This window comes from Ursus maritimus, unplaced genomic scaffold (genome assembly GCF_017311325.1).
Source record: "Ursus maritimus isolate PB19 unplaced genomic scaffold, ASM1731132v1 scaffold_12, whole genome shotgun sequence".
Lineage (NCBI taxonomy): Eukaryota > Metazoa > Chordata > Mammalia > Carnivora > Ursidae > Ursus > Ursus maritimus.
The window spans coordinates 61,729,999-61,751,316 of record NW_024423564.1 but is presented as its reverse complement, the minus strand read 5'-3'; the positions used below and the strand labels follow the sequence as shown (position 1 = coordinate 61,751,316).

The following is a 21,318-nucleotide window of genomic DNA, read 5'->3' as shown; positions in this document are numbered from 1 at the left end:
GAAGCCACGTATTGCTATATCTGTTGTTTATGTATTTCATGTGGACATCATAATTATACAGCAAGAATGTATGAGATGTTTCTGTGTCGTCATCATCATCATCACCTAAGTATTCATGATGTGAACATCACACTCAAGACTTGAAGCGGACAGCCTATCCTTATCTGGCATAAAGTAAGTGATACTTAATATAAAAATAATGTGTTAGATTTTCTTATAGCTTATAACTTTGCTTCAAAGAATTACATTACCATACAGTATGCCTTTCTGTCGAATGGAGAAACTGCGTATCAGCCTATCATCACAGGTAAGTAGTTTTATTTTTTTAATGTAACAATGTTTCCAATATTGTATTATAAATATGACTGTTACACTGTATGCCTATAAAAATTTCATAGCGATTCATTCATTAGGGTAAGGCTAGGCTACCATGAGGCAATTCTATTGATTATAAAATACTACCATAAAGCAATCATACTGCTGCTGCTTCTTCAGTTATCGGTGCATGAATATATGTCTATACATATATATATATATATATATATATATATATATATATATGTATAGACATATATTCATGCACCGATAACGAAGAAGCAGCAGCAGTATGATTGCTTTATGGTAGTATTTTATAATCAATAGAATTGCCTCATGGTAGCCTAGCCTTACCCTAATGAATGAATCGCTATGAAATTTTTATGGCATACAGTGTAACAGTCATATTTATAATACAATATTGGAAACATTGTTACATTAAAAAAATAAAACTACTTACCTGTGATGATAGGCTGATACGCAGTTTCTCCAATTCTGACAGAAAGGCATACTGTATGGTAATGTAATTCTTTGAAAGCAAAGTTATAAGCTATAAGAAAACTAACACATTATTTTATATTAAGTATCACTTACTTTATGCCAGATAAGGATAGGCTGTCCGCTTCCAAGTCTTGAGTGTGATGTTCACATCATGAATACTTAGGTGATGATGATGATGACGACACAGAAACATCTCATACATTCTTGCTGTATAATTATTAGATGTCCACATGAAGATACATAAACAACAGATATGTTTATTAACTGTAAGCACGACGATTATTTACTGTTCATTAAGTGGAAGTGGATCATCATAAAGGCCTTTATCCTCATTGTTTTCATGTGGAGTAGGCTGAGGAGGAAGCAGAGCGGTTAATCTTGCTGTCTTGGGCGTGGAAGAGGTGGAGGAGGGGGAGAAGTAGAAGGGGAGGGGCGCCTGGGTGGCACAGTGGTTAAGCGTCTGCCTTCGGCTCAGGGCGTGATCCCGGCCTTATGGGATCGAGCCCCACATCAGGCTCCTCCGCTGTGAGCCTGCTTCTTCCTCTCCCACTCCCCCTGCTTGTGTTCCCTCTCTCGCTGGCTGTCTCTATCTCTGTTGAATAAATAAATAAAATCTTTAAAAAAAAAAGAAAGAAAGAAAGAAAAATATTACTTAAAAAAAAAGAAGTAGAAGGGGAGGCATTTCTGTGTTTCTGGATGACAGAAATACATCATAATATCTATCTGATTTCTTTGATTTTTTTCATTTCTCTAAAACTATTTCTATATAGTATCAATCCTTCTTCTACCATATGCTTTAGTTTCATAGAAGTGTCCATGTTATAAAAGAAGTCAAAAGCGGTTTTGAATAATCGGGACCCTTCTGCCAGATTATCTAATGTCAGTTTATTTTTCTGGCACTGCTTCTTCTACGTTGTCTTCCTCATTGTCAGGCACTGGTTTGGAAGTGCTCATCTCCCTCAACTTGACATCTGTTAATTCCTCCGGTGTGGGGTGTATTAGCTCTTGAATTTCTCCAAGATCCGTATCTTGAAACTCTTCACCCTCCACCTTTTTTTGGCCATATCTACAATCTCTTTCATGATTTCCTTGATTGGCTTTTTTACAAATCCTGCGAAGTCACGCACAGCATCTGGACACAGTTTTCTTCAGCAGAAATTTATTGTTTCAGGCTTGATGGCTTTTATGGCTTTTGGCATCTTCAGTGGTGTAATCCTTCCAGACTTTCTCTCTGTCAGGATTCTCTTCCATAGCATTAGCATTGACAGTCCTTTCCATAGACTACTGTGTGTAATGAGCCTTAAGGGTCCCTGTCACCCCCTGATCTAAAGCCTGAATTAGACACTGTGTTTGGAGGCAAATAGACCACTTTAGTGTCTTCAGTGTTGAATTCATGAGATTGTGGGTGGCCAGGGGGCATTATCCAATATCAAAAGAATTTTAAAAGGCAGTCCTAAACCAATATTGCACTGTATGTTAACTAAGTAGAATTTAAAGAAAAATTTAAAAATGAAAAAAAGAAAGGCAGTCCTTTACTGGCAAGATACTTCCTGACTTCAGGGACAAAGTATTGATGGAACCAATCCAGAAAAGGGATTTTTTAAAAAAGATTTTTAAAAATATTTATTTATTTATTTGAGAGAGAGAGCACGCGTGCACACAAGCAAGTGGAGTGGCAGACAGAAGGAGAGGGAGAAGCAGACTCCCCACTGAGCAGGGAGCCTAATGTCGGGCTTGATCCCAGGACCCCGGGACCATGACCTGAGCCAAAGACAGACACTTAACCAACTGATCCACCCAGGCGCCACCAGAAAAGGATTCTTGTCCAAGCCTTCTTGTTGTACAACCAAAAGACTAGCAGCCAGTGTTGATGTTTACCCTTCAAGTCTTTGGGATTAGCAGCTTTATAGATAAGGGCGGTTCTTACCATAAAGCTAACTGTATATTCACAAACCAGTAGAGTTAGCCAGCCTATCCCTTCCTGCCTTAATTCCTGATGCTTGCTTCTCTTTTACTGATAAATGTCCTTTGTGGCTCCCCCCCCCCCCCCCCCCCCCCCCCCCCCCCCCTCATCTACATTAGAAACTTGTTCAGGTAGATCTCTTTTATCCTCCAGGATTGTCTTAATAGTGTCTAGGAACTCATCTGCTGCCTCTTGATTGGCAGAAGCTGCTTCTCCTGTTATCTCAACATTTTTTAATTCAAACCTCTTTCTCAAATTATCAGACCATCCTTTGCTGGCATTGAATTTTGTAGTTTTAGGTCCTTCACCTTCTTTTTGCTTTAACTTGTCATATAATGACTTCACTTTTTGTCGAGTCATATTAAAGTCTGTAAGCATGCCTTTCTTACAGCAGTCCTGTACCCACATAAAAGCTGCATTTTCAATGAGATAAAAAGGTGTTTTGCAGAAAGTGCAAGGTTTTCATGCCTGCTGGCATAGCTGCAACAACAACTTCACAAATTTCCTTTTCTTTTTTACAATCATCCTTATACTGGATTCATTTGTCTTGAGATGATGGGTACCCACAGCTGCACACCTCAGTCTGCAGTAGATATCAGGCAGTCAGCTTTTTCTTGTAATGTCATGACTTTTCACTGCTTCTTGGGAGCACTTCCAGCATCACTGGTGACACTTTATGTGTGCCCCCCCCCCCGCCATGGTGTTACTCAGGGTTTACAGTATTTCACTAAACACAATGAAGAATATGGGAGAACTGTAAGAGATTACTTTTTACTTTGCAATTTACTGGAAAGATGAACTGCTTATATGGAGTGATTAGTTTTGCATGGCATTTTAAGTGAATACTCACAACGCTTGAGCTCACCCCTGTATTGGCAGGAGGTGGCTGTGAGATAATTACAGTTATATAGTATGTACTGCAGTTAATTTTATGCTGTTATCATTTAATACTGCATCTTTATGTTTACATTTCTTTTGACTGAATGGTGCCATGTACGGTGTTTGTATAAGTTTCAATAAATTTTAACCTTTTGCAGTAGACTTGTGTATATTTCATGGTTATAAATAGTAAAAGAAACTACAACCTAGTATCTACATATATTTTATGTATTTATAAATACCTATTACTTAATTTTTTTTGGTGTTTCTAGACTATGCGGTTTGTCTGGGTTTTTCCAAATTGTCGCAAATCTCCAAAAAATTTTCCAGTCTATTTTTTGACAAAAATCTGTGTATAAGTGGACCGGCACAGTTCAAACCTGTGTCGTTCAGGGTCAGCTGTGCTCGCAAATGTCTCCCAAAGTGTGATTCCAGTTCAGGGTAGTGAGTGGTAAGAACATGGGCTCCAGAGAGTCAAACATACTTGGATTCAATTTCTATCCCTTCCATTATCTTTGTGCGTAAGTTTCCTCATTTATAAAATGGTGACTCTTCTGAGGATTAGGCATGATAATGTTTGTAAAGTTCTTATGGCAGTGCCTAGCTTAAGTAGAGTCTGTTCTAAACATTGGTCATTCTTATTATTTTATTGGTAATAATTAAGAAAATCATCTTCCTAGACTCCAGAGGGGCTCCTCTTGAGGCCTTTATAGTCTTCCAGATTGATGAGCTCAAAAAATGTTTATAATAGTTGCTGCTAACGGCAGGAAAATTAAGCAAACACTAACATGAACAAAGCCTGTGATACATTGGCGCCGAGTTGTGGGCTAAGCCATTCTCAAATCTAATTGAGATGTGTACTTAAAATGGGAATTGACTTTTATTTTTTTAAAGATTTTATTTATTTATTTGACAGAGATAAAGACAGCCAGCGAGAGAGGGAACACAGGCAGGGGAGTGGGAGAGGAAGAAGCAGGCTCCCACCGGAGGAGCCTGATGTGGGGCTCATCCTAGAATGCTGGGATCACACCCTGAGCCCAAAGGCAGACGCTTAACGACTGAGCCACCCAGGCGCCTGGGGAATTGACTTTTAAAATTACAATAGGAAAGGTGGTCTTCCTCATTAAAAAATAAAATCTGTTTCTACCTTCTCTTGAAAAATTAGAAGATCTTTCTCAACTCGGTCTTCATTCCTACAGTTGCAGTCAATAGGAGCTGACCACCAGCTGCCCCCCATAAAAGGGCACGTGTACTCTCTAGCTAAGTGATTTGTTTGCTGTGGCATTTTAGTATTGTTTACAATTCAGATTACAAATCACTACCTCTAGGGGAACTTCTTTCCTTTTTTCAGACCCATCATAGTAGAAACTGCTTAAAATAGTCTTTCTTAGATCTGCTTATCTTTGAATTCTATGCATTTCCTTAACATCTGCCTGCTCTCTTCTGATCTTCTCTTCTTTTTGTCAGATGCTCTTGATTTTCATAGCTGAGGCTTTAGAAATCTAAGATACAGGATTTGTTGGGGAGGCCAAGTGATTTCCTCTCTCCTTATGTACAGTTTAAAACTTTATTGTGAGAAAAATACTGCTTTTCAGGTTTGATGCTGCCAAGTTTGTCATGAGATGGCTCTGTAAACATGAGAACCCCAAGATGCAGACAATGGCAGTGAGCATCACCTCTATTCTAGCCCTGCAGGTATGTGATCGCTAAAGGCAAGATTTCTCTCTCCGGTCTTGACAGAGCTCTCATAGACCCTGGGTATTTCACTTTCGACTTTTTGTTTGCTTATAGCTCTCACCTGAGCAAACTGCACAGCTTAAGGAAGAACTCCTCATGGCAGTTAAGGTAGGTGGGTTGTGACTTTCATGACCTTTCTTTTTTCCAATTAAAAATTCATGACCATATAATTTAAAGAGTCAAATTCTCAAAGGCTTATAAAATGAAGACTCTGTAAGACCTGCTCCCCAGAAGAAACTACTTCTTAGAGCTACTTCTTCTGGTCTCTACCTCCACATCTCTAAATAAAGTGCTTTTAACTTGATTTATCAGTTTTAGATGTCTTCTAGTGATTCCGCTGCTGTGGTAAATAAGAACTTAGCTCTCCCACATGTATCTTTACAAATTACCTCCCTTCCCAACATATTTATGTCATAATTTTTTAATTCAAATTCAATTTAGTTAATATATACTGTATTATTAGTTTCAGAGGTAGAACTCAGTGTTTCATCAGTTGTATACAACACCCAGTGCTCATTACTTCAATATATCATAATTTTTCATCAGTATACATTATGATTATGCTAGCATTGCTCACTAAAGAAACATACATCGTTGTTTTATTTTGTACTTATTTTGAGATGAGGCTTGAGATACTTTCCCCCACCTGCCCCCAGTCGTTTATGTTTCCTGTGAACTATTTATTCATGGCTTTGATACGTTTTCCTTTGGGTTGCTACCTTTCTTCTGATTTGTAAGATTTCTTTATATATTAAGGAATTGGCCTTTGTGATATGAGGTGCATGTATTTTCCCCACTTGGCTGTTTGACTGTTTTTACTTTATTTGTGGCATATTTTGCCCTGCAGTAACTTTAAAATGTTTATAGGGTTGAATTTATTATTTTATTTCTCTATGGCACATTTTGAAAGTATTTCTAAAAATTTCTCATGATTTTTAACATGTAAATACTTGATTTACTTGGAGGGCTTTTTTTGTTTGTGTTTTGTTTGTGTTTTGTTTTGTTTAAGATGTAAGGGTCTGTTTTTCTACTCAGTGTCTGCCTCTGTACCTTTTCTTGAGCAAATTATCTTTTCTCCGCTGTTATGCATTGCTGCCTCTGTCATATATTAAATCCCCATATCTGTTCACATCTATTTCTGGACTTGTGCTGTGTTAATTTGTAGGTCTATTTATAGGCTGATATCACACTTTTTATATAGTGACTTTATAAATTCCTTAATAGTCAAGATCTTTCCTTGGGTTTCTTTTAGTTATCTTTATCTTTCGTTTTTTTAATGTGAACACCAGAATTGGGTTGTCTAGTTTTTGTGGGTTTTTTTTTTAAGATTTTATTTATTTACTTATTTTAGAGAGAGAAAGATCGTGTGCACACTTGTGAGCAGGGGGAGTGGCAGAGGGAGAGGAGTGAGGGAATTTCAAGGAGATTCCCCTGCTGAGCATGGAACCCGACGTGAGGCTCAATCTCACAACCCTGAGATCATGACCCAAGCCGAAACCAAGAGTTAGATGCCTAATCAGCTGAGCTACCCAGGTTCCCCTTTGCTTGTCTAGTTCCCAAAAAAGCTTTGTTTTCTTTGGGTTTTGTTAAATGTATAGATTGAATTAGAAGAATTGACATCTCTGATGCTGATTTTTCCTTCTGAGAACACTATATGTTGTTCCATTTATACAGTCTTTTGTGTCCCCCAGAAGTAGGTGGTGGTTTCTTCATGTTGATATTCTGTATTTCTTAAATTTATTCTTAAGGTCTTTACCTTTTGTATTGCTGTTACACGTGAAATCTTATGAGTGTTTAGTATCTAGTCAGATTTTGGGGGGGATAAAAATCAAGAGTGATTTAGACATGTTAAGTTCTGAGATGCTTGAGATGTCACAGAGGCAGTTTGATATAGGGTACGGCTTAGAGGATTGGGTAGACAGGGCTAGAGAATAATTTGGGTCATAAGTTCTGCTCTAGGATGCAAGTGCCTGCCTAAAGAGTGTGGAATACATAGAGAGAAAAGAAAAGGACTGAAACGAGTACGTTGGAAGAGGAGGAGGAGCCAGGAAAGGAGAGAAGAGGAGTGTCCAAAATGAGTTAGTAGAAAATCAGGAAAGAGTGATGTCTTAGAATCCAAGAGAATTATTTCAAGAAAAATTGAGCAGTTATGTCAGATGCTGTTGAGTGGTTGAGTGAGATGAGGACAGAGTTGCCAGTTGGATTTGGCAAGAACAGTCATTAGTCGTCTTGCTTACATTATGTCAGTGGAGTAGTGGAGCAAAACCTGTTTGGACTACAGTGATGAGCAAATGCAGCTGAGAAATGGAGGCAACTTTTCAATATATTTTAATGAGAAAGAACAAAAAAGGAAGATACTATATAGGCCAGTGGTTGTTTTTTTCCAAGATCAGTTACATTAAGATGTATTTTATGCCTGCGAAAATAATTCTGACAAAAAGGGGGAAGTTGATGACAAAGGCAAGACAGAGGGAAATAATTTGGTGACAATCTTTGTGTATTGGAATTGTACAGCAGGAGTAAAGACGTTGGCTTTAGAGCAGAAGGGAAAGGGGAATACATCGATGAAAGTACAGGTAGGCTGGGAGATTTTGTTACGAAGAACAGCGATAGTTCTCTGAAAAACTAGATGAAGTGATCAAGTCAGAGGAGTAAAAAGATGGTGATTAAAGTGGGAGGAGAGAGAATGACAAAAGAAGAGTAGTCTTGGGAGCAAACTCATTGAGAAATACAGTAGAATTCCCAGGTAGAGTTGAATGCCCTTTTAAAGTGTTTTGGCAAATACTGAAAGTGAGACTCAGTCTTTTTCAGTATTCAGGTGTTTGGGCCTGGCATCAAGTGGGGTTTTTAAGGCAGCAGTTTTGTCAAGATGATGTGACGGAATTGCTGGGGATGGTAATAGGAATAGACAAAGATACAGAAATAGAGCGAGATAGCAAGTACTGAAGTAACACGGAGGAAAGAGTAGCACTGTAGTTTTCAGAGAAACAGTTTTAGGTAATGTTACCAAAAATTCAGGCTTTAGGGCAAAACAGGCCATGTTCAGCCACTAGTCATAAGACCTTTAGATAGTTTATTTATCTTCTCTGTGCCTCAGATTCTTCATCTGAAAACTGGCATCATCTGAAAAACAGGCATCTGTCATAGGTGTATATTTTGCCGTTGTTTTGAGCGTCATTAAAGTAAAATATATAAAGCCTCTAACCATGGAACTGTCCACAGTCGTTACTGTTTTCAGGGTCAGCCTCGCTTCTCCTGCTCGCTCCCTTGCCTTGTTGCCACTCACCCCCTTGGTCGTCTAGATGGTTGCTACCAGTATCGTGTGCCACTCTTATACTTCCCTTGGCTCTCACAGCTTTATTTTTGTGATAAACTCTTTCGATACATTCTTTCCTGATTGGGTAAAATTTTTGAAGTGGTCTCATTCCTCTTGAAAATAGACATACTCTGATTTATTTAGTGCTGTTATATTTCCTGTACTTTTTCATTAGGTGACTGAGTGAAAACACCTGTCTTTTCCCTCTCATAACAGTCTAATATGCTTGAAAGAAGGCATGAATACTGGCTTAACTTGTGTCTAGAAATATTCTGATCTGAAATGGTATTTTGGAATCTCTATTCAAGTGAACCCATGATTTCTTTAAGCTATTAGGACATACAGTTGTAGTACTAGTGTTACCCCCCAGCCATCCTGATCTGTCCAATGACCTAGAACAGCATACTTTTTCTCTTGCCTGGCATTCCTTCTGCCTACCCTTTCTCTCTTCTGGTCTCATTTGTCTCAGTTTACATTTTACCTTTGCAAGGAGGCTTCCCTTTCCTACCTTTTCTAAAATAAATTGTTAGGCTTTTATGTGTTTCCTTCAGAACATTTACCAAAAACTTAAAATTCTTTTATTTAGTTGAGAAAAACCAACTATTTTTTTTTTTTATCTGTCTCACTTACCTGAATAAGTGCTTGATTTCCAGGAGATGTTTACTAAACATTCTCAATAAATGAATAATGGAGTAGCTAATATGTACTTGATTATGAGTCTTATTGACAAGGACCAAGAACTAGATTAAGTGCTCATTAAACTTTAACTTATTTTCCCCTTTAATCCTCATAAAAACCTTAGGAGTTAGGTGTAACTCATTATATAGAGAGAAAAGGATCACAAAGCTATTAAGTGGTATAACGACTATTGCTTTTCTTACGTTGAAATCCCTCAGTCACTGGGGCATCTAACTTTTTGTCTCTTTGATTTTTAGGAACTTCTAGCAATAGTAAAACAAAAGACTACTGAGAATTTAGATGATGTCACCCTCTTGTTTACTTTGAAAGCACTTTGGAATCTTACAGATGAGTCTCCAGCTGCCTGCAGTCACTTTATGGAAAATCAAGGATTGGCAATCTTCATCCAAGTCTTGGAGGTGGGAAGACAGGATTGAGTTTGTATGTAAAGTTCTTTTCTTCATGATAAAGTAACCTGTATATTCTTTTAACAGACTTTTTCAGAGTCAGCAATACAAAGCAAAGTACTCGGTCTTTGGGTAAGGTGATTTGTTTTCAGTTAATTCTAATTACTAAAATAAAAGAATAAATAAAACTAACTCTTAAGTAGTACCTACTATATGCTAGGCACTTTTATAAGGAATTTCTGTGTATTAACTCATTTAATCTTCACATGGTTCCCTATAAAGTATTACCATATCAGTCATCTGTTGCCGTGAACAAACTATAGCTAAAACAATAGCCATTTTATTTACTTTTGAGTCTGTGGGTCAACAGTGTGAAGCCAGCTGTGCAGTTCTTCTGGTCTCATGTGGAGTTACTCATGTTGCTGCTGACACCTGGTGGCTCAGCTAGTGCTAGATGCTCTAAGATGGCCTGACTCTTGCTGTGACAGTTGGTGCAGGTTGTTACCTGGGCCTCGTATCTCCATGGGCTTCTTTATTTGGCAGTTTCAGGGCAGCAATAGAAGGCAAGTCCCACTGTACAAGTGCTTCTCAAACCTCCGCTTATGTTACATTTTCTAATGTTTCATTGGGTAAAGCACATTAGGTGGTCTGGGGTGTTTCCCAGTAATCACTTCAACTCTCCATTAGCAACTGGATATCCTACAATTCAGTTCAGTTCGGTTCTTACACTGACTACCTGGAGTAATTATCAGATCCCACAGGTTAAAGGGCTCAGTCCCATGAGACTGTCCCCACTTTAGTTGCCAGTCATTAAGTCTTGGGCCACCCGTCCTTCTGACTGACTGGCTATAAAGTCAGGGTTTCCACAACCCCCTGCTCAGGTTGATAATTTGCTAGAATGGCTCACAGAACTCTGTTGCTTTTATCAGTTTATTTGCTTTACTTGCTATTATTGGTTTATTATAAAGGATACAACTCAGAAACAGTGAAATGGAAGAAACATATAGGCCAGGAAGGATGGGTACATACAGAGCTTCCATACTCTCTCTGAGCACACCACCCTCCTAGCACCTTGATGTATTCACCAACTCAGAAGTTCTCCAAACCGTCATTTAGGATTTTTTATGGAGGTTTCATCACATAGGCACAATTGATTATTGATTCAGTCTTCAGCTCCTCTCCCATCCCCCAGAGGTTACGGTATGGGGCCTAAAGTCCCAGGCTTTTAATTAAGGTTTGGTTTATTTTTTGCAACTAGTCCTCATCCTGAAGCTATTAAGGTGCCTGCCAAGAGTTGCCTCATTAGAACAAAGATGCTCCTATTATTCCTATCACTTGGGAAACTGGGATATTCCAAGGGACGTAAGAAATCCAAGGGATTTCAAGAATTGGAGACAAAGACCGAATGTATGTGTCTTATTAAATGCCCATGGTTAAGCCCAGATTAAAGGAGGTGACCACCCCTTGATGGGAAGAACAGGGAAGTCACATGGCTAAGTCAAACAGGGATAGGAAAAATTGTGTTGTTCTGTACCCTACCACACATTGTTAGTTACATTTTATAGACACAGAATCTGAGGCAGAAGTGCCATTTACTCTATGTTACCTAGGTGGTAGGAGGCAGAATCAGAATTCAGACTCAGGCAGTCTGGCCCCAGACCCTCTGATAGTAACCACTTTATTATACTTCCTTTTTATCAAGGCAATCCATTTTTTAGAAATTTCTTTGGGGTACCTGGGTGGTGTAGTCAGTGAAGTGTCCAACTCTTCAGTTCGGGTCATGATCTCAGGGTCGTGACATCGAGCCCAGTGTTCGGCTTCACGCTCGGTGTGGAGTCTGCTTAAAGTTTCTCTCTCCCTCTCCCCCTCCCCACCTCCACCCCCTAAAATAAATAAATCTAAAAAAAAAAAAATTTTTGATTATACTGTTATACTGCCTCTCAATCAGTATATCCATAATTGAAAAATTTCTTTGTTTCCAAATGATAAAGGTGAAGATTCTTAAAAAGTAATGAAGACATACTTTAAGTCCCCTCAGTTTGCTATGCATGAAATGTATCAGGCTGATGGTCTTGTAACACTGGGGAGATGGTGGTAGACAGGTATACAAATAGCTTTCTAATTTAAGATTGACTGTGGTAAGTGCTAGAAAAGAAGCAAAAAGTCTCATGGGAGCTTTTGATTCTAGATCGTGTATACTCCTTGAAACCAAGGGCTGTCTTTTCCTTTGTATCCCTAGCATGTATAGGACTTAGAACAAAGTAGAGGGAGGATTAAATGATTAATATTGAAATCTGGAAGGCACAGAAAAGTAGAAAGGAGGGACAAACAAAGCAGGAGTGAACCTGACAAGTTCACTAACTGTGATAAGTTAAGTCTTGCTGAGTGACTTATTTATTTGTACAACTATGTTAAAGATTAAATGAGTGGCTCCTGGGTAGCACAGTCGGTCGAGCGTCTTGCTCTTGATTTCGGTTTAGGTTGTGATCTCAGGGTCCTGGGATTGAGCTCAGCGTGAAGTCTGCTTAAGACTCCCTCCCTCCCCTTGCCCCTCCCCACTGTGCATGCTCACACTCTCTCTCAAATAAAGCTTTAAGAAAAGATTAAATGAGGTAAGGCAGATGAGAAGACATTTTTGTCTAGTACAGTGCCTGGCACTTAGTAAGTGCTTACTCAGTGATTTGTCATTACTGATCATCCTTATCATCAAGGGGTGGGATTGTGGGATATTAGGCTAAATTGAGAGGGAGGAGGATGGGTCTAAGTGCTCTGACTGTATCTGAGCAAAGCAGCAGGAGAGGGAGAGGAGCCACTGTCTGATTCTGTCTTCTTATCCCTGATATTTTCTGCTCCATCTGACCTATAGAACAACATAGCTGAAGTTAGAGAACTCTCTTCCCAGCTGGTGACTGAAGATGTGGTGAAACATATTAGCAGCTTGCTCCATAGCAAAGAAATGGAAGTCAGCTATTTCGCTGCGGGCATCATAGCCCACCTGACATCTGACAAACAGCCCTGGATGTCCCATGACCTTCAGAGGACTGCTCTTCTCCAGGATCTGGTACAAGGACCAGTCCTCTTTACAAGCTCTGGAATAATCTCTTCTTGCAAGATACTGATTTTTCTAGATAATAAGAATTTTAGAAATATGTGTTCATTGTAGAAAATGGGAACTATAATAGAAAAGTCTAAAGAAAATATTCTAAATCACTCATACCCTACCATCCGATACCAACCTTGGTAACGCTTTGTTACATTCCTTCTGATATTTTTCTTTTATAAAAGTTACACATGCAAATAGTTGTATATGGCTTTACCAGTTCTCTTTCCCACTTTCAGCTCCTTTTTAAGCTTTTTTTTTTTTTGGTATTTACCTCCATATCTCTAAATAACATCTGTTGCTACTTCTTGATTTTGCAGTAATAGGCATTATCTGTTCATTCATTTTCCCACTCTGGAAAATGAAGATTCTTTTTCTCATTGTCCCTATGCACATGCTTTCCTACACTCCGAGTATAAATCTTCTTTCAGTATATTCAATTCAGTATATCCATTTCAGCTTCTCAGAGACTTCTTTCCTAGAACCTTCTGTTTTCTTCCATCTGGTCTGCTTATTTGCGTATCTGCCATACTGCTGTCATCTTGGGATATTCCTTTACTAGCATCCTGGGGATTCTCTTTGCCTCTCTGGTGTTGGAATCCTTATTTTCTGGATTGCATTCCTTCTGTTTTTATGAACTCCCTTATTCTGTTGGATCATACCTAGTAGTTTCCTAAGAAGAAATGCATGAAATAGAAAACTTCAGACCTTCTCTGTTTGAAAAGGCCATTTTACCTTCACATTTAATTGGTCACATGGCTGGGTATAGAATTTTAGTTTTGGAATATTTTCCCTTCAGAATTTTTAAGCTGTTGTTTCTTTGTCTTATTTCTCGGTATCACTGTTAAGAAGCCACATGCCATTTTCCCTTGGGACCTTTAGGATCTTTGTACTCAGTGTTTGGAAATCTCAGCAGTGTGCTTTGATGTAGGTTTATTTTCTTCTATTATGTTGGCTACTTATTGCTCTGGAAGCTTGTTGCCTTTAGTTCTGGGAAATTTCTTTCCTACCCTCCCTCTTCTTCTGTTTTTTTCTGAGATGTCAGCCTTCGCGGACTCATTTTTTTCTTACCAATTTCACTTTTTGTCCTTTTTTAAAAAAATCTTTTTAAATTTCCACTCCTATTGGATTTTGCATTTATATTTTTATTTTAGATATTTCATTATATAATTACATTTTAATATAATTTTAACATATTTATTATGTATACTTACATATTTATATTATATTTTTATATTTCTGTTTTTAATTTCCAAGAACTCTTTTTTGTTCTCCATGCTTCTTTTTTTATACAATATCGTACTCTTTTTCCCTGGTTGCTGTATCTACTATCTCTTTAAAAGTATTAATGATTAGTTTGGGTTTTGTTTTATTTTTTAAGTTTTTCTCTTCCTTCAGGGTCTCTGTTTCCTACAAGTTGCTATTTCCCCCTATTTTGTTCCTTTATGTTACAGATTTTCTTAAAGTATTTGGTGATCCTCAGCTGTCCAGTCATATCTAAGAGTGGGGCTGTTTGGAAACTACATGCTGATGGGTAGAGCTTGTCAACTGTGGGTTTCACTTGGAGTGATCTGGATTAGTCATTGTCATTGTTATTAGATCCTTTGTCCTGAGCTGGTTGGAATTTACCTAAGGAAGAAACTTTGCTTCTCCTGGCTGAAAATTACAAGCTTGGTTCCAGCAGTCTGAAAGTCCGCTAGAGGATGAGAGTTGAGGACAGGGGACTCTGAGCATTTATCATTTAGATTTTCACTTCATGGCCTGTTTTATCACGGTATGCCCACTCTCAGTTGTTCACAAGGTTGGCCGGTCCAGAAATTGTTGTAAGGGGTGGGAGAGAAGATCTGGGAGTCTTGATTCTTTAGTACTTTCAACCAGTCCTCCTGTTTTCAATCCTACCTCATCTCACTTCCTGAAGTACCTGGTGTGCCGAATTTTTAAGTCTCTTGGGGGTTCTGTTGAAATTGGTTCATTTCTTAACATTCCCCAGTGCTAGAGCTATTAAATCATTTACCATTTTCCTTCTGCTTTGTTCTTGTATGTTTGCCTTTTTTTATCTTAAACCATTTGTACTATTCTGTTCATGGGATTTAGGAAAGGAATGGATGCATGCTCAATCCTGCATCTTTAAACAGAAGCCCCCTTTTATTGCACTGTTTTCCGCAGGTCTTTGTTCATGTTTTACATATATAATGGTTATCTAATTGATATTCTGGCAGGTAGGGATAACTTAATTTGGGTGATCATTCCCATATTTTGAAATTTTGTTTTTTCATATATGTGCAATTATAAATGACATGAAAAAGCCTATTCTGACCTTTTAAAAATTATGGAATACAATACTAGAATCTTGGTTTCTCTTTTTGTATAGTATGCAACCATCCAGAATTGGCCAAGTTCAAGTTGTAAGATGACAGCATTGGTGACTTACAGGTAATCTCGTGATGGTGTAGTACTTCTCTTAAAGCTTGTCCTCATTGTACTATGTAGAGGCCATGGTATAGTGATAAAATATTATAGTCAAATAACCTTATGTTCAAATCTTATTTCTGTGATTTTGGGAAAATCACTTTTAGAAGGTCTCTGAGACTCAGTTTTCCTCATCTGTAAAATGAGGCTTTCTGATAGTGTGCAAGATCGAGGATTAAATGAGATATTGAATGTAAAGAGTGTCTGACAGAAATGCAGTTTCTTAAACATTAGCTTCTGATATGTGCTCAGCAATGTATCTTTCTCAGTGAGGAAATGACCCTGTGTGGAAAAAGTTGAAGATAATTCTTATATCCCTGACGCTAGCCTGAGTTCTGAATGAACGTCTTTGTGCCTTTTTAGATCCTTCAAGGCATTTTTCCCACTCCTTGGCAACTTCTCCCAACCAGCAGTTCAGCTCTGGGCCCTATGGGCAATGTATCATGTCTGCAGTAAAAACCGTATGTATTCAAAATAATAGTTTTCCAGCTGTTTTTCTATATAAAGACTAAGTTCAAGATGGAATTTTGGAAATGTGTTCACCTGTGTACTGAATTTAACTGTTATTTATTTTTAAGATTTTATTTATTTTGGAGGGTGTGAGGGGGGAGGGGCAGAAGGAGGAGGGACTCTCAAGCAGACTCCCCATTGAGCATGGAGCCTGACACAGGACTCAATATCATGACCCTGAGATCATGTCCTGAGCTGAAATCAAGAATTAGATGCTTCACCAACTGAACCACCCAGGTGCCCCCTGAATTTAACTCTTTTAAAAAAGAAATTGGAAGATGTTTTTGTTTAAAAAAAAAAAAATGCTACAGAATTGGGGGAATGGGATAACTGGGTGATGGGCATTAAGGAGGGCACTTGAAGTAATGAGCACTGGGTGTTGTATGTAACTGATGAATCACTGAATTCTACCTCTGAAACTAATAATATGTATATGTTAATTAAATTGAATTTAAGTAAAAAATTTAAATAAAATAAAATTTTAAATGCTATAGAATTATATATTTGGGAGTAGATGTCAAGTTGAATAGAAACTGAAAGGTGGGGGCGCCTGGGTGGCACAGCAGTTAAGCGTCTGCCTTCGGCTCAGGGCGTGATCCCAGTGTTGTGGGATCGAGCCCCACATCAGGCTCCTCCGCTATGAGCCTGCTTCTTCCTCTCCCACTCCCCCTGCTTGTGTTCCCTCTCTCGCTGGCTGTCTCTATCTCTGTCAAATAAATAAATAAGATCTTTAAAAAAAAAAAAGAAACTGAAAGGTGGCTTCCACTCCTATTCCCCACAGGCAAGTACTGTTATAGTTATCAAATTATTAACTGTCCTTCCAAAAATACTTTTCTATACACATACTGTAGTTAATAAATACTGTATGTAAATATGAATGGTTTTTTTAAAAGATTTTTATTTATTTATTTGAGAGAGACTGAGCATGAGCAGAGGGGAGAGGGGCAGAGGCAGAGGGAGAAGCAGACTCCCTGCTGAGCAGGGAGCCCAATGTGGGATCACGACCTGAGCAGAAGGCAGACACTTAACTGAGCCACCCAGGCGCCCAATATGAATGTTTTTAAATGAAATGGGCTCATTCTATGCATGCTGTCCTATAGTGTCCTCTTTTCACTCAGCAGTTTATCATGAGTAATACTTTTCCTGTAGTAATACATACATCCGCGTCTTTGTAATGGTCTGTGAGAGGCTGGGGCATCAGGAGACAGGAGCTGTTTCCCAGCCAGATGAAATGTTTTTCTATGTTTGGCTGTTTTGAGCATTGGGGGCTTACATTCTTTCGTCAGGGTTATTGTAAAAAATTTTTGCTTTTATTATAAAAGAAATATAGGCTATATTTTTGTACTAAAAAACGCAAGAGATAACATTTAGCATTAAAGGATTAGTTACCAAAAAAAGTATAAAATTCTAAAAATAACTTTAACAAATATGAGACCTATATGCAGAAAATTGAGAAATAATTGAAAAACCTGAAGTGATTATAAGACATACTATATTCCTAGGTGGAAAGACTTGAGACAGATGTCAGATCTTTTCAATTTATGAATATACTACAATTCAAGTGAATGAGTGCGATATGAGGGATCTGAAAATTATTCTAAAGTTAACCTGGCAGAATACACAGGAAAGAACGTTAGGAGCTTGCCTTAATAGTTCTCTTTAAATTGTAAAAAAGTATTCTGAGGGGGTGCCTGGGTGGATCACTTGATTAAGTGTCTGCCTTCTGCTCAGGTCATGATCCCAGGGTCCTGGGACCCAGCCCCATATCTGACTCCCTGCTCAGTAGGGAGTCTGCTTCTCCCTCTGCCCCCTGCCCCTGCTCAGTTGCTCTCTCTCTCTCTCTCTCTCTTGCACTCTCAAATAAATAATAAAAAAATTTTTTTTAAGATTTTATTTATTTATTTGACAGAGAGAGAGACAGCCAGCGAGAGAGGGAACACAAGCAGGGGGTGTGGGAGAGGAAGAAGCAGGCTCCTAGCGGAGGAGCATGATGTGGGGCTCGATCCCAGAACGCTGGGATCATGACATGAGCCGAAGGCAGATGCTTAACGACTGCGCCACCCAGGCGCCCCCAAATAAATAAAATCTTAAAAAAAAAAAGAAAAGAAAAGTATTGTGAATGGTGCTGGCATATGAACAGATACAGGCAAATCTGCCAGTCAGACTGGCCCTGAACCAGACTTTAGTATATGGCAATTAAGTATAAGAACTAGAATTTAGTTGAGTACTCTCTGTGCCAGGCAGTGTTGCGAGGTCTTTATAAGTTAACTCATTTAGTCTTCACAACAACTAGAAGAGGGTGGCATTATTATTATTATTATCCATCCGTTACAGATGAGAAAACAAGGCACAGAGAACTTAAGTAACTTGCCCAAAGTTAAAATAGGTAGCAACTAGCATTACTCCAGATCACCACTACTAATTAAACTGCTTAGTATTTCTTCACTATATGGATCCAGTCTGCTTTAGATGGACATTGTTTCTAGTCTTTTCTATTATAAGCACTAGTTTAGTGAATATTAACATATTCATATACAATGAGTAGACATACACACTATCTCTTTCTGTTTATCAAGTGAAGATGCACATTTGGGTAATTAAGAGGACAGATGCTAGAACAAGACTACCTGTGTTCTGTTCCCAGTTTCTACCATTTACTAACTGGGAACTGGAGCAAGTTACTTGACCTTACTGCCCCAGTTTCCTTATCTATAAAATGGGGATTAAAAATACCTACTTCATAGGGCTGTTACGAGAATTAAGTGGGTGAATATTTGTTAAGCATTTAAAGCACTGCTTGGCTCATAGCATTAGTTCACACATAGTACATAGCATTTGTTGAAGAAAATAACGTCATTTTGCAAGTGTGTACGTTCATCTGCAGAATACATAGACTTGCTGAGTCAAAGTGTTAGGAACATTTATAATTTTTTTTTTAAAGATTTTATTTGTTTATTCGACAGAGATAGAGACAGCCAGCGAGAGAGGGAACACAAGCAGGGGGAGTGGGAGAGGAAGAAGCAGGCTCATAGCAGAGGAGCCTGATGTGGGGCTCGATCCCATAACGCCAGGATCACGCCCTGAGCCAAAGGCAGACGCTTAACCGCTGTGCCACCCAGGCGCCCCAAGGAACATTTATAATTTTGATACTTATTGCTAAACTGTTTCCCAGAAAATTGATTGCCAGTTTTCATTCCTGTCAGCAATATGTGAGAGCTTGCCAGTCGCCTTACATTCTTACAACAACGTTTATCTTTGCCAATCTAAGGTGAAAATGATAGTCTCACTTGACCTTTAAGTGCTGTTAACCTTGGTCTTTCTGATTTGAAGGAAGTCTTGCAAATATTTTTTCCCCAGTTTATCGTCTTTTTTTTTTTTTTTAAAGATTTTATATATTTATTTATTTGACAGAGAGAGAGACAGCCAGCGAGAGAGGGAACACAAGCAGGGGGAGTGGGAGAGGAAGAAGCAGGCTCCCAGCGGAGGAGCCTGATGTGGGGCTCGATCCCAGAACACCGGGATCATGCCCTGAGCCGAAGGCAGATGCTTAATGACTGAGCCACCCAGGTGCCCCCCAGTTTATCATCTTGACTTTGTTCATTGTGTTTAGTCAGCCTTTTTTTATATGGCCTCTGAATTTCAGGTCACAGTTAACCTTTTCAAAATTGAGAATTCTCAGCTATTTAAAAATGTTACTCTTCCCCTATACTTTCCTTATGGAATGTCTATCACAAGTATCTTGTACCTTCTCTCACTTTATCCTGCACATCCTGTAGACTTAAAAAATAATAATCCAGGGGCGCCTGGATGGCTCAATTGGTTGAACGTCCGACTCTTGATTTCCGCTCAGGTTGTGATCTCCGGGTTGTGGGATTGAGCCCCATATGGGGCTCCGTACTGGGCATGGGGCCTGCTTGTCCCTCTCCCACCCCCACTTACTCTCTCTTTCTCTCAAAAATAAATAAATAAAATCTTTCAAAAAAATGTGTAAGAAAACAATTTCCATGTCTTTGTTTTTTTGTGCCACATTCTTGGTAATTGCAGTGTTTTTAGATCATTGTCTCTCTCTGTGTCTAATTGGCTTTTGGACTGATTAAGAGAGTCCTTTTAGACTGCATTGTAGCCATGTTCCTTCAGCAGTTTTGTATTTGCTTCTGTCAGGTGCTCTAGAGGTTTCTCTGGGATTGAACTAATTTTTATGTTAACTTCTCAGCTCAAGGGTTCCCAGAACATTTAGGGGTAGTATAAATTCAAATCCTGTACCAACTCAGTATTGTGGTTATGGATTCTTGGGAAAGACTTGTCCAACCCACTCCTGTATACCCACCTAGAGCCCAGAACAATCATAAAGATGTTTCACTGTCTTATCCCTTCTCCTGTATAGTCCTTTGAGGGACCAGCTTTATGCACTGATACATATTTTATTATATACATATGGCTTCTAACTTCGTAAGTTAAAACCTAAATTCTTGAATTACTGGCCTTTTCTGCCCCAGAATAACTCTAGGTAGTTACATGAGCTTAGGTGCTCTCTGCTCTTTCTATCTGGCTCCTGGACAAATCCTTTACTTTGTATACATGAGTATGCATTTATAATTTTCTGTTCTATTTTATCCAGCATCTGGTGTTCTCAGGTTATCTAGCTCAACATAATGCCTGAACTTGAAATGTTTATTATATATGTGATAAATGAAGTTCTTATTCTTTTAGCTAGGATTAGAGATTTTGAAGCCTGGAGTTGTCTGGAAGTAAACATACTAAACATTTATCGCACTACACAAGTCAAGCATTATTTAAGTTTTGACATATTTCTTTTGAATTGACTAATGTCAAGGGGCTTAAACCATGGTACCTGTTCTTCAGAAAGGTGAATGAGTTGACTTGGGAATGTTTAAAATGCCAATTTGTCCACCAGGTTTCTTTGTTCGATTTTCTTTCAGCCAGCAAATACTGCAAAATGTTAGTTGAAGAAGGAGGACTGCAGCTTTTGCGTGACATCCAGGAGCACAGTGAGGCAGACCCCCAAGCACAGCAGATTGCAGCCTCCATTCTAGATGACTTCAGAATGCACTTCATGAACTATCAGAGACCCGCTCTGCGTTGAATGCCCTTCTGAACCTACGGGGCTTCGGAGATGCTCTCTGTTCTCAGTGTCAGGACTCCTGCCTTGCCAGCAACTGAATGTTGAAACCAGTTGTCATTGGAGTTTGTGAGTTGGCCACCTCACTGGCCTTTTATTGTTGATTTTCTGTAGGCTATAAAAAGGTTGGTTTTGAATGATAGCCATAGCCATAATCCCAAACACAAGTTGGAATCATTTTGAGAACACCTCTTCAGCTGTTTTGAAAAATCAAGCCTCAGACCCTGGGAAGACCTGTAAACTTGTGTTACAGCAGCTCTGCCAGTTACTTTTCCTAACCCTGGCCAGTTTCTTAATTGGCAG

The 21,318-nt window shown here is 38.8% G+C and overlaps 1 protein-coding gene across 1 annotated transcript in view; it reads left to right on the top strand.

Annotated features, from left to right (window-relative positions):
- The window catches only part of ZYG11A (zyg-11 family member A, cell cycle regulator), a 71,000-nt gene extending 49,946 nt beyond the window's left edge, over positions 1-21,054 (top strand). The window contains exons 7-14 of the mRNA XM_008699189.1: positions 5,254-5,353; positions 5,450-5,503; positions 9,647-9,808; positions 9,884-9,928; positions 12,663-12,857; positions 15,268-15,329; positions 15,729-15,826; positions 20,816-21,054. Coding sequence (XP_008697411.1) covers positions 5,254-5,353; positions 5,450-5,503; positions 9,647-9,808; positions 9,884-9,928; positions 12,663-12,857; positions 15,268-15,329; positions 15,729-15,826; positions 20,816-20,979 — 880 coding nt within the window. The 3' untranslated portion in view covers positions 20,980-21,054. The remainder of the gene's footprint in view (positions 1-5,253; positions 5,354-5,449; positions 5,504-9,646; positions 9,809-9,883; positions 9,929-12,662; positions 12,858-15,267; positions 15,330-15,728; positions 15,827-20,815) is intronic.
- Positions 21,055-21,318: the final 264 nt, after the last annotated feature.